This window comes from Dendropsophus ebraccatus, chromosome 11, assembly GCF_027789765.1.
Source record: "Dendropsophus ebraccatus isolate aDenEbr1 chromosome 11, aDenEbr1.pat, whole genome shotgun sequence".
NCBI lineage: Eukaryota > Metazoa > Chordata > Amphibia > Anura > Hylidae > Dendropsophus > Dendropsophus ebraccatus.
Genome location: NC_091464.1, coordinates 2,077,289 through 2,097,345, shown reverse-complemented (window position 1 = coordinate 2,097,345; position 20,057 = coordinate 2,077,289). Strand labels below are relative to the sequence as shown.

Here is a 20,057-nt window from a genome sequence, read left to right as displayed (position 1 = left end):
GAGGAGTTTTGGGATAGAGTTTACTCAAACACAAGTAACTAGAACACTGATAAAAAATATAAAATCACACCGTTTTTTTTGTATTGACAGATTATATTATGTGCTTGATGATATTAGGGAATGGCGTAAGGAGCCTTTGTTGGGTTACGATAGATGTGGATCCCGAGGTGCAGACCTGGATGGTCACTGCTGGCTATGTCCAGGATTACACACTATTTGGGGGGGAAGTGTTTAGGAGTATGAAAACCATATTTCCAATGCCAGGAGAGGAGTGCTCATCATCCGTCCAAAGACAGGAGGGCAGCCATTTATAAGTTATCTGTTGCTGGCTGGGTGTCGGTACACCTTCCTACCATACATGAATGGAAGATGGTGAGAAATGAGTTATGGCACAATAAATATATAAGAGACCGGAGATGAGGAGTTAAAAGCCATAATGGATGAATGGGACAAATACTGGAACTCCTATCCCTTCTCATTGATTATTATTTGTATTAGTATTTACAGAATTATTTATTTACTATTACTATGATTATTTTTTCTTCTCTTCCCTCGCTTCTTCTCCTTTGTCAGCTGGGATGGGTGGGATGGAGGAAATACTACTATACCCTGAGGGACGGTTCCTGAAGATGTTGGTGTGGTGATTCCCCCACACACATAGGGGTTACTTGCTGGTATTTCTGACCTGTGGAGTACTCCTGTGGCTTACGAGAAGGAATGGTTGTTAAGAGGGATAGCTTTTTGGTGGGACTGTGGGGGGGGGGGGAGGGATCGTCCGTGTCCACTTCGGTTGGGCGTGCTCCCCGGGCCCTGACTGAGCCTGATTCTTGGTATGTTTAGACATGTTTGTCTGAATATGCACAGTTATGTGTATGCGTTTTTGTTTGTCTATATGTGAATGCGTATTTATTTATCTTTTTTTTTTTTTTTTCTTTCTTCCTTTGAGGGTCAACCTCACTTTGGCGTATTCCCTGCATGAGTGGGTGTTTGGCAACATGACCGCCCTGGCTGGTCGTACTGGTCATAATATATGGTTGGTCGGCCGGGAGGAGTGAAGAATTGCGGTAGCTCTGTAATGGCTATTGTGGAGTGCTGGCATTGGAGTGTTTAACAAGAATGCACACCTGCCCGGCGCCGGGAGCGCCCCCTCCCTTTTAAAGGGGGGTTGGTGGCTGGCGTAGGCGGGGTGGAAGGAGGTATGAGATGGGTTCATGTTGAGCAGGATGGGACACCGAGGTCTGGTCTACTGATGAGACTTGAAACTCATATTCAGTTGTCAATGTGGTTTATTATTTAAAGGGGTATTCCAGGGAAAATCAATAATTTAGCAAAGGAAAGGGTTAACCAAGGTTAACACTTTCCTAATATACTTACCTGTTGTTTTTTGGCCCCCCAAGGAGATCTCCGGTCCGGTCACGTGATCTTGCAGCTTGTGGCTCGGATCCTCTTCTCCTTCCGGTTCGGTGACGTCACCACCCGGCCGGCGTCGCTCTCCGTCTCATTAGCAGCAGAGCACTGAACCCTGACTGGCTTGGTAGCGTGCAGCCAATCAGGGTTCAGTGCTCTGCATCCCCACACGCTTCAGAGTGGGGGTCCCCCGAGGCTGCAGTAAATTATCAGGGGTCGTCGGGCTCAGTGCCGGTCACCAGTTACATGGGCCGGCACTGCACTAGCAGGTGAATGCGGGGTCTAGCATCCATCATCACTCCGCAGAACCCACCCCCCCCCCCCCCACCTTGTCAGCGATGCCGACCGAGTCACAGGAGGGGATGCGGCGGGCGGCATTACTTCATTCATTGCTACTAGACACCCGGCTGCCCGCTGCATCCCCTCCCCCCAGGGACTCAGGGTCGGCATCGGTGGGGAAGTGATGTGTATCGGCTGCTGATCCCCCCCCGGCCCCCCCTCCCTGTGTCCCTGTCAGAGATCTCTCACCCCCACCCCCGGAGCGTGCTGCTGGCCCCGATCTCTGCACTGGTCTCAGGTACCTGTACTCAGCTGACAGGCGCTGTGTACAGAGCAAGAAATCTCTCCTGCCTCACTCACACAGAGCCTGTCAGCTACTGAGTACAGGTGCCTGAGACCAGTGCCGAGATCGGGGCCAGCAGCACGCTCCGGGGGTGAGCGATCTCTGACAGGGACACAGGGAGGGGGGGCCAGGGGGGATCAGCAGCAAATACAGTCCCCAAAAGTACAGTGCATAACATTACATTACATACACTGTAATTCCTATGGAGTGTCCAGCAGGGGCGCACGATATATAGAAGTCAATGGTACTCATTGACTTCTATATAAAGAGCGCCACCTGCTGGACACTCCATAGAAATTACACCTTTCGTCGTGACGTCACTGCTTCTGAGAGAATTCTAACACTTCCTGATACACTAAATTAAGGGAAATAGCAGTATAGGAGCATTTCCCATAATTAATGTACATTAGAAAATTGTATAACTTTTCATAAGTAATAACTTCTCCTTTAATAAAATTTATTAAATTAAAAAAATTAATAAATTAAAAAATAAATAGATAAATACACACACACACACACACACACACACACACAATGTACCCGGTGCTGCCCGGGTATAAAGTGTCAGTATGTTAATTAGATTTGTTGCAAGGTGCCCAGGAGGCCAATCTATGCCCCTTTTTTTTTTTTTTTTTTTTTTTTTTTTAAGGGGAAATCACCAGGAGCCCTAGATATCCCTTTATACGCTATATACCCCGACAGTTCTGCACTGTTTATGTAAATTGTAGGTTAGAAATAAACAAAAAACTTTAAACATCCTTAATATCGAATAGCCAAACTGAGATGTCATCATGTGATCAGACTGTATACAGAGCCTGGTTATACACAACATTGGCAGTGTAATATACAGCCTGGTTATATGCAACATTGGCAGTATTATACAGTATACAGCCTGGTATATAACATTAACAGTGTTATACTGAGCCTGGTTATATACAACATTGACAGTGTTATGCTGAGCCTGGTTATATACAAAATTGACTGTGTTAGTGGAGGTCCTGTATACATGTAGTATATAGTTATTGGAGGTCCCGTATACCTGTAGTGTATAGTCCTGGGGTCCTGTATACCTGTGTAAGGAGTGTGTGCAGAACACCTGCAGCTTAAGTGCATAAACACTCCTGCATCATCATAATCTGGCCCTCTTAGGCACTATCTTTCATCCTTGGTGAGGACAAAGCAGAAGAGGTTTCAAAGTTTCTAATACTGTACACACTCCACCCCCCCCCCCTCTTGCAGGTAGCCCACATACTGTATACACTCTTTATACATTCCCCAACACCACTACCCGGCAGGTAAGCCCCTTCCTGTATATACACTGTACACTGTTAGGGTGCTTTTACACCTACCGGATCCGCAGCGGATTTCATGCTGCAAATTAGCAGCGAAATCTGCTGCGGATCCAGTGTCATTCAACCCTATGACACTACATACTAGATCCCGCTGTGAGTATGTAGATTAATCCCCTCGGCGGCTGGAGAGTAACTTACACTCACAGAGGCCCCCATCATCCCGCCCGCACAGACTGCTGTTAGATTGTGCAGGCTCCTCTCCAGTGTGTTCAGCGCTGTGCTGCTGCTACCGCCTAGGGGGTTAATCTACATACTCGCAGCGGGATCTAGTATGTATTGTCATAGGGTTGAATGACACTGGATCCGCAGCAGATTTCGCGGCGAATTCGCAGCTTGGAATCCGCTGCGGATCCGGTAGGTGTGAAGGCACCTTTACTGTATTTATTTCTGTGGATCTGTTGTGAGGCAGCCGCCCTGGCAACCAATCAGATTCCAGCTCCCTGTGAAAATGAAAGCCGTAATCCTATTGGTTGCTGGGGCTTCCAACTGCCATTACTGCTGGAGACATGCAGCTAATTATATCACCTGTGTGTGCAGTGTGGAGATTCTCCCATTCATCTCTATGGGGTGCTCTTCTCCCTCCCTTTCTGTACATCTGGCGGGGACGGGACCTTCGCTCTAACCTTCCCGGGTACCAAATGGATCTGTGGGCCAAATTTGGGGTCAAACAGTTCAGGCGTTTGGAAGCCTGGCACTGAGATCTGCTTGGCGGTGCTGGGCTAAATCCTGTGATGACCTCCCATGCCCGGTCCATGACGCAGGCCACCAGCCCCCACCCCCCTTACATAGTCAGGCAGAAAAGCAATGCTGGGTGGTCACTGTATATCACCTGGTTGCTTCAGTGTTACACGATTTATCGGTTAAATCATAAAACTAATCTATCGCTTCTGCCACTTTTTCCTGCAGACTTTAAAGCAAGGACTTGGTCTTCGAGAATCCTCGAGCAATGGCCAGGGGGTCCGGTGCTGCTCTACTGTGGAAAGTATGCTGCAACCCTGTCCAGGACATAGACAGCCGCTATCCCAGCCGGCTCACACCGTACACAGTCCCAACCGGGGGAGAGAACCAAAGAGCCTGAAAGAGCTGCTGGTCAGTGCTGCTTCCTAGCAATCCTCTCTGTAGTCCTCCTATACATAGGACGTACCAGGTTTTAAGGTCTCCAGACTCCGGCAACCTGTCATGTTACACTCCAGAAGTCGGCCTAGGCTAGGGGGACCAGAAAGGCTTTATACACATGGGGTCGGCATGAAGATGATGCCGAAGTACCCTGCGGCGCCTGCTGTCACATCGTCCAGTCTGCCTTATATCCTCCTACTGCTGAAATACCTGGAGACAACCCCCCCCCCCGCGGCTGTAGGGTATATTGGGTAAAATACAGAGTAAGCCCTGTCCCGGCACTGAGCGGACGTAGGCCCCCGCAAATGATCAATTAGGCGCTAATCCCGGATTGTGCTGACTAGGGATGCACGATGCACCGAAATATCGATACTACTACCGGTATTTCGGGCAAAAATACGGTTCGGTACCAGGATTTCCTGGTAAGTTAAGTTGCCTAATAACGCAGCTGAACATGAAGTATAGAGCAGAGAACACGGCGGGCGGCTAGCTGAGCACCGGCCGTGTTCTCTGAGTACAGCCCCCTGGTGTCACCTCCTCCGCTCACAGCAGTGATAGAAGTTATAGCCGCACACAGCGATCGCATGTGCCGGCTATGTAACTGTGCAGATGCCGCTGTCACAACTGACAGCGGCATCTGACCCCTCCTGAGCAGCTCCAGAAGCAGTGGGGTCGGCTACTATGTGTAGCAGACCCCCGCTGCTAACAACCCCAGCCCGTCACACCTCAGCCTCTTCTCTTTCCTGGAATGCAGCCGCAGTGAGGAGCTGCGTCTGGGAAACTGACCTGCCCGGCAGAGTAACCCCTTCCTGTCTGGGTGCTTCCAGACTGCCTTGCCTGCCTCTGTCTGCAGCTGCTACCAGTGTGAGCACTTCTGCAGCATGGAGGAAGAGAGCGATGAGGGGGCAGTGAGACCGGTAGAGGCATCTTCATTAGACAGGAGCCGTGTGCAGCGTCTGCCCGGCTCCCATAATCCCCCCTGCCCCAGCACAGGGCTCCTGTCAGTATCTATGAGGCAGGGCAGAAAGAACAGGTCATAAATCACACTGCAGCAGGGGTCAGGGAGAGTGACCTGTGAGCCAATGAGGTGAAGGTCCTGTATCCTGTACACTGAATGGGGGGCCCCTACATGTAAATCCTGCAGTGGCAGTGACAGGTGTTCCCATGAAGACATGTGTCCCTCAGGATCTGCTATGTATGTCCAGTTATTGCAGGTGCCATCTGGGACCAGTACAAACCATCTGATCCCTGGACCCCTCCTGGGTACAGCTGCCTCATCTGCTCCCTAACCACCTCTAGGGACCAGGCCACAGCTCTCTACCCATTTTCAGCCCCTCTTATCCCTAGAGATCCCCTGCCATTTTGTGCTCCCCTCCATGGAGCATCCTACTCCCTCCCCAAATGCTCCTCCACCTCTTATTTCTACCTTGTGTCTCTCTGCTCCAGACCTCCCGTCACTTTGTGCCCCTTCCCTTTCAACATGGTCCCCAAACAGTCCCTGTGTTCTTTTCTTTTTCTGCTACTTTCCCAATCTGCTCCGACCATTTGTGTCCCCTTTGCTGTCTCCTACTCCATCCCTCAGACAAACCCCTACCACCTTACGACTCCTACTACCCCACCCACACAGTTTTCTCGTACAATTTTATGACAAAGCTCACTTGCCATCTTGTGGACACACCTTGTCACCCCGAAGGGCCCTATTATACCAAAAGATATCCGTAATAGTGCAGACCTGGTTGGGGGGTGGGGTGTAGGGGGGGGTGGTTGGGGGGTGGGGTGTAGCTTTTTCTCATACTTTGGTATCGGGTATCGAAATAAAAAATCGAGTATTGGTATCGAACTCATAATTTTGGTATCGTGACATCACTAGTGCTGACTTGTGGGTAAATAATGAAAATAGGCAGATTAAAAAAGTCACCTAAAAAAAATAAATAAAAATCACCGGTCCAATACTGGTTCATAAATAGAACCAAAAATCTAGGTGGAAATCTCGGGATAAATGTCGTCCTGTGCTACTGAATGTTCCAGACATGGAATCCTATCTCTCAGCCTTAGTAGGTAGACAATGCAGGTATGAGCATTTCCCAGGAGGAAATCAGGTGGCAGCGGGTATTGGTGGTACTGACGGTACAGGCAGCGGGTACTGTGGTAGTAGAGGCAGCGGGTACAGGCAGCGGGTATTGGCGGTACAGGTAGCGGGTACTGGGGTAGTAGAGGCAGCAGGTATTGGTGGTACTGGGGGTAGAGGCAACGGGTACTGGCGGTACAGGCAGCGGGTACTGGTGGTAGAGGCAGCGGGTACTGGCGGTACAGGCAGCGGGTACTGGGGTAGTAGAGGCAGCAGGTATTGGTGGTACAGGCAGCGGGTACTGGTGGTACAGGCAGCGGGTACTGTGGTAGTAGAGGCAGCGGGTACTGGTGGTACAGGCAGCGGGTACTGTGGTAGTAGAGGCAGCGGGTATTGGTGGTACTGGCAGCGTGTATTGGTGGTACTGGCAGCGGGTATTGGTGGTACTGGCAGCGGGTATTGGTGGTACTGGCAGCGGGTATTGGTGGTACAGGCAGCGGGTACTGGTGGTACAGGCAGCGGGTACTGGTGGTACAGGCAGCGGGTACTGTGGTAGTAGAGGCAGCGGGTACTGGTGGTACAGGCAGCGGGTACTGTGGTAGTAGAGGCAGCGGGTATTGGTGGTACTGGCAGCGTGTATTGGTGGTACTGGCAGCGGGTATTGGTGGTACTGGCAGCGGGTATTGGTGGTACTGGCAGCGGGTATTGGTGGTACTGGCAGCGGGTATTGTGGTGGTAGAGGCAGCTGGTACTGTGGTGGTAGAGGCAGCAGGTGCTGGTGGTACAGGCAGCGGGTATTGGCGGTACAGGCAGCGGGTATTGGTGGTACAGGCAGCGGGTACTGTGGGGGGGTACAGGCAGCGGGTACTGTGGTGATAGAGGCAGCATGTACTGGCGGTACAGGCAGCAGGTATTGGCGGTACAGGCAGCAGGTATTGGTGGTACTGGCAGCGGGTACTGGTGGTACAGGCGGTACAGGCAGCGGGTACGTGCGGTACAGGCAGCGGGTATTGGTGGTACAGGCAGTGGGTATTGGGGGTACAGGCAGCAGGTATTGGCGGTACAGGCAGCGGGCACTGTGGGGGTACAGGCAGCGGGCACTGTGGGGGTACAGGCAGCGGGCACTGTGGGGGTACAGGCAGCGGGCACTGTGGGGGTACAGGCAGCGGGTACTGTGGGGGTACAGGCAGCGGGTACTGTGGGGGTACAGGCAGCGGGTACTGTGGGGGTACAGGCAGCAGGTATTGGTGGTACAGGCAGTGGGTTCTGTGGTGGTAGAGGCAGCGGGTATTGGTGGTACAGGCAGCGGGTTCTGTGGTGGTAGAGGCAGCGGGTATTGGTGGTACAGGCAGCGGGTATTGGTGGTACAGGCAGCAGGTACTGTGGTGGTAGAGGCAGCGGGTATTGGTGATACAGGCAGCGGGTATTGGCGGTACAGGCAGCGGGTATTGGCGGTACAGGCAGCAGGTATTGATGGTACTGTTGATACAGGCAGCGGGTACTGGTGGTACAGGCAGTGGGTATTGGTGGTACAGGCAGCGGGTACTGTGGGGGGGTACAGGCAGCGGGTACTGTGGTGATAGAGGCAGCATGTACTGGCGGTACAGGCAGCAGGTATTGGCGGTACAGGCAGCAGGTATTGGCGGTACAGGCAGCGGGTATTGGTGGTACTGGCAGCGGGTACTGGTGGTACAGGCGGTACAGGCAGCGGGTACGTGCGGTACAGGCAGCGGGTATTGGTGGTACAGGCAGTGGGTATTGGGGGTACAGGCAGCAGGTATTGGCGGTACAGGCAGCGGGCACTGTGGGGGTACAGGCAGCGGGTACTGTGGGGGTACAGGCAGCGGGTACTGTGGGGGTACAGGCAGCGGGTACTGTGGGGGTACAGGCAGCGGGTACTGTGGGGGTACAGGCAGCGGGTACTGTGGGGGTACAGGCAGCAGGTATTGGTGGTACAGGCAGTGGGTTCTGTGGTGGTAGAGGCAGCGGGTATTGGTGGTACAGGCAGCGGGTATTGGTGGTACAGGCAGCAGGTACTGTGGTGGTAGAGGCAGCGGGTATTGGTGATACAGGCAGCGGGTATTGGTGATACAGGCAGCGGGTATTGGTGATACAGGCAGCGGGTATTGGTGGTACAGGCAGCGGGTATTGGTGGTACAGGCAGCGGGTACTGTGGTGGTAGAGGCAGCGGGTATTGGTGGTACAGGCAGCAGGTACTGTGGTGGTAGAGGCAGTGGGTATTGGTGGTAGAGGCAGTGGGTATTGGTGGTACAGGCAGCAGGTACTGTGGTGGTAGAGGCAGTGGGTATTGGTGGTACAGGCAGTGGGTATTGGTGGTACAGGCAGTGGGTACTGTGGTGGTAGAGGCAGTGGGTACTGTGGTGGTAGAGGCAGTGGGTACTGTGGTGGTAGAGGCAGCGGGTATTGGTGGTACAGGCAGCGGGTACTGTGGTGGTACTGGCAGCGGGTATTGGCGGTAGAGGCAGCGGGTATTGGCGGTAGAGGCAGCGGGTATTGGCGGTAGAGGCAGCGGGTATTGGCGGTAGAGGCAGCGGGTATTGGCGGTAGAGGCAGCGGGTATTGGCGGTAGAGGCAGCGGGTATTGGCGGTAGAGGCAGCGGGTATTGGCGGTAGAGGCAGCGGGTATTGGCGGTAGAGGCAGCGGGTATTGGCGGTAGAGGCAGCGGGTATTGGCGGTAGAGGCAGCGGGTATTGGCGGTAGAGGCAGCGGGTATTGGCGGTAGAGGCAGCGGGTATTGGCGGTAGAGGCAGCGGGTATTGGCGGTAGAGGCAGCGGGTATTGGCGGTAGAGGCAGCGGGTATTGGCGGTAGAGGCAGCGGGTATTGGCGGTAGAGGCAGCGGGTATTGGCGGTGTTGTCAGTTTACTTCAGCATGTGATTGAATCCTCTCTGATGTTTCTCTGCAGGATGAGTCGGAGTGCACCTCAGAGGAGGACGATTGGCTTTCCCAGGAGGAGATCCAGGCCTTTATGGTGAACAACCAGTCATTCTACAGCAAGCGGCAGCAGTTTAGACAGTATCTGAAGGAGAAATTTAACAAGTACTGCCTCCTACATGATCACCGGAACGCTCGCTGTAGCAGCTGGTTGGCCACAGCCGGGGCGTTTTAAACACAATAAATTACCGCTGTCTTTTGTTAAAACTATTAAATTGACTCCCTGGCTTTTTCTGTGTTTTTTTTTTTTTTTTTTTAATCTGCAATTAAAATTTTAGTAGACGTCTTTCCACTTAATTTTTTTTTTCTGTTTAAGTTCAAAGGTCATAAGTAATACTTGGACTTGTAATTTCTTAAGTAACTTTATAAGTTTATCCTGTCACCGTTTTTTTTTTTTCCTTTGGGATTATTTAAAATCTTGCTTTACGACCTCCCGCTTACCAAAATGAAGCAATCAGACATCCAGTTGTTGAATGTTTTGGATGTGATCATGTATAAGTGCAATGTGCAGATCCGAAAAAATAAAGAATATTTATTAATAAGCATAGCAGAGAGTCCCGAGTGGTGGAGTTTCTCCAAGGTCAGAGGTCGGCTTTTATCTCCACATTGTCCGTCTTTTAGTGGTGAAGATTTCTATACACAGTTTTCGAAAAGATTTCAAATGAGCATTAGTGAAATTTACCAACGTACAATAATTTTAGCTGACCAAAGGCTGAATGTTACGGTCTGAAGGAAGTCGGCCATGTTTGACATTTTAGAACTAATGATATTAGACCAAAGGCTGAACAGTCCGTCAGCTTGGGTAACAGCAATGGACACTATGGACTAAAGTCTTTGGGCCACATGTATCATCCGGCGAATGGATGATTTTCAGCTGAAAGTGCCGATTTGCGTCTTTTTTTAAGCAAAAATGGCGGATTTGCGAATAAAATATTTGCAAATCGGCACTTTACGCCAAGTACGCCAGGGGGCGGAAAAGGGGCGGAGAGTGGGCGGAACGGAGGGCGCGGACTCAGAGTCCGCGCGATTTATCATCCGTTCCACCAAAATGTACGCCGAAAACCTACTCCAGTCCTCAGCTGGCGTAGGTTTTCGGCGGTGCGCAACGGCGCGCACGGGATTTATGTAGAGGCAGTCCGCCTCTACATAAATCTCCGTAGCGCCGGAGCTGCGGGGGCATTTTTACGTCCGGCGTCAAAAACGCCGGACTTAATAAATGCCTCCCTTTGTGTCTGCAAAACCATTGTTCATCAGTCTATTGTTTGTTAATCAGTTATTCAGCCACCAATCTACTTCCAGCTAATGTGTAAGGTTACCTTAGCCTTAAAGGGGTACTCTGGACATGCAGCTTTTTTAATATTTCACTGGGGCTGGAAAGAAAAAAAAATAAACTACACATACCTAACATGGCCCCTCGGGTGTCATCTTCAGGTCCCCTGTAACACCACACAGCACTGTATTTTCTACCTGTAACACCACACAGCACGCTGTATTCTCTACCTGTGACACCACACAGCACACTGTATTCTCTACCTGTAACACACACAGCACTGTATTTTCTACCTGTAACACCACACAGCACTGTATTTTCTACCTGTAACACCACACAGCGCTGTATTCTCTACCTGTGACACCACACAGCACACTGTATTCTCTACCTGTAACACCACACAGCACTGTATTCTCTACCTGTAACACCACACAGCACACTGTATTCTCTTCCTGTAACACCACACAGCATGCTGTATTCTCTACCTGTAACACCACACAGCATGCTGTATTCTCTACCTGTAACACCACACAGCACACTGTATTCTCTACCTGTAACACCACACAGCACTGTATTCTCTACCTGTAACACCACACAGCTCTGTATTCTCTCCCTGTAACACCACACAGCACGCTGTATTCTCTACCTGTAACACCACACAGCACGCTGTATTCTCTACCTGTAACACCACACAGCACACTGTATTCTCTACCTGTAACACCACACAGCACTGTATTCTCTACCTGTAACACCACACTGTATTCTCTACCTGTAACACCACACTGTATTCTCTACCTGTAACACCACACAGCGCGCTGTATTCTCTACCTGTAACACCACACAGCACTGTATTCTCTACCTGTAACACCACACAGCACACTGTATTCTCTACCTGTAACACCACACAGCACACTGTATTCTCTACCTGTAACACCACACAGCACGCTGTATTCTCTACCTGTAACACCACACAGCACGCTGTATTCTCTACCTGTAACACCACACAGCACGCTGTATTCTCTACCTGTAACACCACACAGCACGCTGTATTCTCTACCTGTAACACCACACAGCATGCTGTATTCTCTACCTGTAACACCACACAGCACCCTGTATTCTCTACCTGTAACACCACACAGCACGCTGTATTCTCTACCTGTAACACCACACAGCACACTGTATTCTCTACCTGTAACACCACACAGCACGCTGTATTCTCTACCTGTAACACCACACAGCACTGTATTCTCTACCTGTAACACCACACAGCACTGTATATTCTACCTGTAACACCACACAGCACACTGTATTCTCTACCTGTAACACCACACAGCACTGTATTCTCTACCTGTAACACCACACAGCACTGTATTCTCTACCTGTAACACCACACAGCACTGTATTCTCTACCTGTAACACCACACAGCACTGTATTCTCTACCTGTAACACCACACAGCACTGTATTCTCTACCTGTAACACCACACAGCACCCTGTATTCTCTACCTGTAACACCACACAGCACGCTGTATTCTCTACCTGTAACACCACACAGCGCTGTATTCTCTACCTGTAACACCACACAGCACTGTATTCTCTACCTGTAACACCACACAGCACCCTGTATTCTCTACCTGTAACACCACACAGCACCCTGTATTCTCTACCTGTAACACCACACAGCGCTGTATTCTCTACCTGTAACACCACACAGCACTGTATTCTCTACCTGTAACACCACACAGCACGCTGTATTCTCTACCTGTAACACCACACAGCACGCTGTATTCTCTACCTGTAACACCACACAGCACTGTATTCTCTACCTGTAACACCACACAGCACGCTGTATTCTCTACCTGTAACACCACACAGCGCTGTATTCTCTACCTGTAACACCACACAGCACACTGTATTCTCTACCTGTAACACCACACAGCACTGTATTCTCTACCTGTAACACCACACAGCACTGTATTCTCTACCTGTAACACCACACAGCACGCTGTATTTTCTACCTGTAACACCACACAGCACACTGTATTCTCTACCTGTAACACCACACAGCACGCTGTATTCTCTACCTGTAACACCACACAGCACACTGTATTCTCTACCTGTAACACCACACAGCACTGTATTCTCTACCTGTAACACCACACAGCACACTGTATTCTCTACCTGTAACACCACACAGCGCTGTATTCTCTACCTGTAACACCACACAGCACTGTATTCTCTACCTGTAACACCACACTGTATTCTCTACCTGTAACACCACACAGCACGCTGTATTCTCTACCTGTAACACCACACAGCACTGTATTCTCTACCTGTAACACCACACAGCACACTGTATTCTCTATCTGTAACACCACACAGCACGCTGTATTCTCTACCTGTAACACCACACTGTATTCTCTACCTGTAACACCACACAGCGCTGTATTCTCTACCTGTAACACCACACAGCGCTGTATTCTCTACCTGTAACACCACACAGCGCTGTATTCTCTACCTGTAACACCACACAGCACTGTATTCTCTACCTGTAACACCACACTGTATTCTCTACCTGTAACACCACACAGCACGCTGTATTCTCTACCTGTAACACCACACAGCACGCTGTATTCTCTACCTGTAACACCACACAGCACTGTATTCTCTACCTGTAACACCACACAGCATGCTGTATTCTCTACCTGTAACACCACACAGCACTGTATTCTCTACCTGTAACACCACACAGCACTGTATTCTCTACCTGTAACACCACATTGTATTCTCTACCTGTAACACCACACAGCACTGTATTCTCTACCTGTAACACCACACTGTATTCTCTACCTGTAACACCACACAGCACGCTGTATTCTCTACCTGTAACACCACACAGCAGCAGCAAATCCCCATAGAAAACCTTTCCTGCTCTGGACAGTTCCTGACATGGACAGAGGGGGCAGCAGAGAGCACTGTGTCAGACTGGAGAGAATACACCACTTCTTGCAGGACATACAGCAGCTTAGAAGTACTGGAAGACTCGAGATTTTTAAACTAAAGTTAATTACAAATCTATATAACTTTCTGGCATCAGTTGATTTTAAAAACATATATCTTTTGTCTTTGTTCCCCTTTAAGGCCTAAAGGATCCAAGGTCTCAATTTATAAAATAAGATGCATCTTACATTTATACTAATGCCTTGTGCTATCCTCTCCTTATCGCTCCATGTAATAGAAACATCGATCAATGGCTGATCAGGTCTGGACCTAAATTCATTGGGCGCCGACCACCCCTCGCTTCGTGTAATAGTGATGCACGGCCCATAGCTGACTATTGAATAAGCGGTGCCACTTTCCCTCAGCGCTCTCTGCCTTCTCCTGCCCTCTGCTGTCACTCCCGGCATTTGAGCTGACTCAGCCGATCGCTGGCCGCGGCCTGACATAAATATACAGCCATGATGTAGATGAATATAGCGGAGCTTACTGGATGATTTGTAGCTTTAATGAAGGACAGAATATTGTGGAGAATGAGACATAGAGATGAGCAAATTGAACTTCCCCGACAGATTTGTTCGTAACTTTGCAAAAGAAAAGTTTGAAAAATGGCAGCTGCACATCTAAAAAAAAAAAACAAGTAATGTTTAACATGTCTGCACTCCCTTGCTGTCTTCAGCCCATTCCGCCAATCAGTGGCCGCCGTGCTGTCCCGTCTGTCAGGATGGGATTTTAACTGCTTGTTTGCTCCTTTTTCATACTCTGATGGTTAATGGTAGGGTCAGGTAGGTGGGCCAGATCGGTCCCGCCCCCAGTGGACTAAACTGCCTAATTTGCATATGGTATAAAGTCAAAATTTCCCAACAATAGCGCTGAGGGTCAAGGTAAGAAAATGTTGTTAATCCTCATCACCCTGTGTGCCATGAAACATAACAGCAGAGAATGTAATGTACTGTCAGCAGACAATGCTTTAGCATCTGCTAGTCAGGCCTGGAAATATTCAGGCAGCGCTCTGCTTTTATCACCCAGGGAAAGCTGATCACAGGGAGCGCCAATCAGAGCGCGGATGACAGGAAGCACCGATCACAGGAAGCGCCAATCAGAGCGCGGATGACAGGAAGCACCAATCACAGGGAGCGTCAATCAGAGCCGACGACAGGAAGCACCAGAGAGCAGATGACAGGACATCAATCAGAGCGCCGACAACAGGAAGCAGCGATCACAGGGAGCGTCAATTAGAGAGCCGATGACAGGAAGCACCAATCATAGAGCCGACAACAGGAAGCACAGATCACAGAGAGCTTTAATCAGAGAGACGACAACAGGAAGCACCGATCACAGGGAGCGTCAATCAGAGCCGACGACAGGAAGCACCAGAGAGCAGATGACAGGACATCAATCAGAGCGCCGACAACAGGAAGCAGCGATCACAGGGAGCGTCAATTAGAGAGCCGATGACAGGAAGCACCAATCATAGAGCCGACAACAGGAAGCACAGATCACAGAGAGCTTTAATCAGAGCGCCGACAACAGGAAGCACAGATCACAGAGAGCTTTAATCAGAGAGACGACAACAGGAAGCACCGATCACAGGGAGCGTCAATAGGAGAGCCGATGACAGGAAGCACCGATCACAGGGAGCGTCAATCAGAGAGACAACAACAGGAAGCACCGATCACAGGGAGCATCAATTGGAGAGCCGATGACAGGAAGCACCGATCACAGGGAGCGTCAATCAGAGAGCCGACGACGGGAAGCACTGATCACAGGGACCGTCAATTGGAGAGCCGATGACAGGAAGCACCGATCACAGGGAGCGTCAATCAGAGAGACAACAACAGGAAGCACCGATCACAGGGAGCATCAATCAGAGAGACAACAACAGGAAGCACCGATCACAGGGAGCATCAATCAGAGAGACAACAACAGGAAGCACCGATCACAGGGAGCGTCAATTGGAGAACCAATGACAGGAAGCACCGATCACAGGGAGCATCAATCAGAGAGCCGATGACAGGAAGCACCGATCACAGGGAGCATCAATCAGAGAGCCGATGACAGGAAGCACCGATCACAGGGAGCATCAATCAGAGAGCCGATGACAGGAAGCACCGATCACAGGGAGCATCAATCAGAGAACCAATGACAGGAAGCACCGATCACGAAGCGTCAATCAGAGCGCCGACAACAGGAAGCACTTATCACAGGGAGCCTCAATCAGAAAGGCGATGACAGGAAGCACTAAACAGAGAGCCGATGACAGGGAGCACCAATCACAGGGAGCGTCAATTAGAGAGGCGATGACAGGAAGCACCGATCACAGGGAGCGTCAATCACATGGAACGTCAATCAGAGAGCTGATAACAGGAAGCGCCGATCACAGGAAGCACCGATCACAGTGAGCATCAATCAGAGAGCCGATCACAGGGAGCGTCAATCGGAGAAACTATGACAATAAGCACCGATCACAGAGAGCGTCAATTAGAGAGCCGATGACAGGAAGCACCAATCAGAGAGCCGATGACAGGAAGCACCGATCACAGGGAGCGTCAATCAGAGAGTCGATGACAGGAAGCACCAGTCACAGGGAGCGTCAATCAGAGAGACGACAACAGGAAGCACTGATCACAGGGAGCGCCAATCAGAGAGCTGATGACAGGAAGCACCGATCACAAGGAGCGTTAATTAGAGAGGCGATGACAGGAAGCACCAGTCACAGGGAGCGTCAATCACATGGAACGTCAATCAGAGCGCTGACAACAGGAAGCACCGATTTCAGGGAGCGTCAATCAGAGAGCCGATGACAGGAAGCACCGATCACAGGGAGAATCAATCAGAGAGCCGATGACAGGAAGACCAATCACAGGGAGCGTCAATCAGAGAGTCGATGACAGGAAGCACCGATCACAGGGAGCGTCAATTAGAGAGGTGATGACAGGAAGCACCAGTCACAGGGAGCGTCAATCAGAGAGCCGATGACAGGAAGCACCGATCACAGGGAGCATCAATCAGTGAGATGACAACAGGAAACACTGATCACAGGGAGCGTCAATCACATGGAATGTCAATCAGAGAGCCTGGACCTGGATACAGTAAGTATAGCTGTTCTATAGCTGCCATCAGGAGACTGGACCTGGATACAGTAAGTATAGCTGTTATATAGCTGCCTTCAGGAGACTTGACCTGGATACAGAAAGTATAGCTGTTATATATCTGCCTTCAGGAGACTTGACCTGGATACAGAAAGTATAGCTGTTATCTAGCAGTCAGGAGACTGGACCTGGATACAGTAAGTATAGCTGTTATATAGCTGCCTTCAGGAGACTGGACCTGGATACAGTAAGTATAGCTGTTATATAGCAGTCAGGAGACTGGACCTGGATACAGTAAGTATAGCTGTTATCTAGCTGCCTTCAGGAGACTGGACCTGGATACAGTAAGTATAGCTGTTATATAGCAGTCAGGAGACTGGACCTGGATACATTAAGTATAGCTGTTATATAGCTGCCTTCAGGAGACTGGACCTGGATACTGTAAGTATAGCTGTTATATAGCTGCCTTCAGGGGACTGGACCTGGATACATTAAGTATAGCTGTTATATAGCTGCCTTCAGGAGACTGGACCTGGATACAGTAAGTATAGCTGGTATATAGCAGTCAGGAGACTGGACCAGGATACAGTAAGTATAGCTGGTATATAGCAGTCAGGAGACTGGACCTGGATACAGTAAGTATAGCTGTTATATAGCTGCCTTCAGGAGACTGGACCTGGATACAGTAAGTATAGATGTTATATAGCTGTCTTCAGGAGACTGGACCTGGATACAGTAAGTATAGCTGTTATATAGCAGTCAGGAGACTGGACCTGGATACAGTAAGTATAGCTGTTATATAGCTGCCTTCAGGAGACTGGACCTGGATACAGTAAGTATAGCTGTTATATAGCTGCCTTCAGGACACTGGACCTGGATACAGTAAGTATAGCTGTTATATAGCTGCCTTCAGGACACTGGACCTGGATACAGTAAGTATAGCTGTTATATAGCTGCCTTCAGGAGACTGGACCTGGATACATTAAGTATAGCTGTTATATAGCAGGAGACTGGACCTGGATACAGTAAGTATAACTTATATAGCTGCCTTCAGGAGAGTGGACCTAGATACAGTAAGTATAGCTGTTATATAGCAGTCAGGAGACTGGACCTGGATACAGTAAGTATAGCTGTTATATAGCTGCCTTCAGGAGACTGGACCTGGATACAGTAAGTATAGCTGTTATATAGCAGCCTTCAGGAGACTGGACCTGGATACAGTAAGTATAGCTGTTATATAGCAGCCTTCAGGAGACTGGACCTGGATACAGTAAGTATAGCTGTTATATAGCAGTCAGGAGCCTGGACCTGGATACAGTAAATATAGCTGTTATATAGCTGCCTTCAGAACCCTGGGCCTGGATACAGTAAGTATATCTGTTATATAGCAGCCTTCAGGAGACTGGACTTGGATACAGTAAGTATAGCTGGTATATAGCTTCCTTCAGGAGACTGGGCCTGGATACAGTAAGTATGGCTGCCTTCAGCAGACTAGACCTGGATACAGTAAGTATAGCTGTTATATAGCAGCCTTCAGGAGACTGGACCTGGAGACAGTAAGTATAGCTGTTATATAGCAGCCTTCAGGAGACTGGACCTGGAGACAGTAAGTATAGCTGTTATATAGCTGCCTTCAGCAGACTAGACCTGGATACAGTAAGTATAGCTGTTATATAGCAGCCTTCAGGAGACTGGACCTGGAGACAGTAAGTATAGCTGTTATATAGCAGCCTTCAGGAGACTGGACCTGGATACAGTAAGTATAGCTGTTATATAGCTGCCTTCAGGAGACTGGACCTGGATACAGTAAGTATAGTTGTTATATAGCTGCCTTCAGGACACTGGACCTGGATACAGTAAGTATAGCTGTTATATAGCTGCCTTCAGGACACTGGACCTGGATACAGTAAGTATAGCTGTTATATAGCTGCCTTCAGGAGACTGGACCTGGATACATTAAGTATAGCTGTTATATAGCAGGAGACTGGACCTGGATACAGTAAGTATAACTTATATAGCTGCCTTCAGGAGAGTGGACCTAGATACAGTAAGTATAGCTGTTATATAGCAGTCAGGAGACTGGACCTGGATGCAGTAAGTATAGCTGTTATATAGCTGCCTTCAGGAGACTGGACCTGGATACAGTAAGTATAGCTGTTATATAGCAGCCTTCAGGAGACTGGACCTGGATACAGTAAGTATAGCTGTTATATAGCAGCCTTCAGGAGACTGGACCTGGATACAGTAAGTATAGCTGTTATATAGCAGTCAGGAGCCTGGACCTGGATACAGTAAATATAGCTGTTATATAGCTGCCTTCAGGAGACTGGACTTGGATACAGTAAGTATAGCTGGTATATAGCTTCCTTCAGGAGACTGGGCCTGGATACAGTAAGTATGGCTGCCTTCAGCAGACTAGACCCTGATACAGTAAGTATAGCTGTTATATAGCAGCCTTCAGGAGACTGGACCTGGAGACAGTAAGTATAGCTGTTATATAGCTGCCTTCAGGAGACTGGACCTGGATACAGTAAGTATAGCTGTCATATAGGAGCCTTCGGGAGACTGGACCTGGATACAGTATATATAGCTGGTATATAGCAGTCAGGAGACTGGACCTGGATACAGTAAGTATAGCTGTTATATAGCTGCCTTCAGGAGACTGGGCCTGGATACAGTAAGTATAGCTGGTATATAGCAGCCTTCAGGAGACTGGACCGGGATACAGTAAGTATAGCTGTTATATAGCAGCCTTCAGGAGACTGGACCTGGATACAGTAAGTATAGCTGGTATATAGCAGCTTTCAGGAGACTGGACCTGGATACAGTAAGTATAGCTGGTATATAGCAGCCGTCAGGAGACTGGACCTGGATATAGTAAGTATAGCTAGTATATAGCAGCTTTTAGGAGACTGGACCTGGATACAGTAAGTATAGCTGGTATATAGCAGCCTTCAGGAGACTGGACCTGGATATAGTAAGTATAGCTGGTATATAGCAGCCGTCAGGAGACTGGACCTGGATACAGTAAGTATAGCTGGTATATAGCAGCCTTCAGGAGACTGGACCTGGATACAGTAAGTATAGCTGGTATATAGAAGCTTTTAGGAGACTGGACCTGAATACAGTAAGTATAGCTGGTATATAGCAGCCTTCAGGAGACTGGACCTGGATACAG

The 20,057-nt window shown here is 49.3% G+C and overlaps 1 protein-coding gene across 1 annotated transcript in view; it reads left to right on the top strand.

Moving 5' to 3' along the window:
• GGNBP2 (gametogenetin binding protein 2) overlaps positions 1–9,736 on the top strand; it is a 79,422-nt gene extending 69,686 nt beyond the window's left edge. The window contains exons 9-10 of the mRNA XM_069946061.1: positions 4,288–4,470; positions 9,493–9,736. Of these exons, the coding sequence (XP_069802162.1) occupies positions 4,288–4,470; positions 9,493–9,696 (387 nt within the window). The 3' untranslated portion in view covers positions 9,697–9,736. The remainder of the gene's footprint in view (positions 1–4,287; positions 4,471–9,492) is intronic.
• Positions 9,737–20,057: the final 10,321 nt, after the last annotated feature.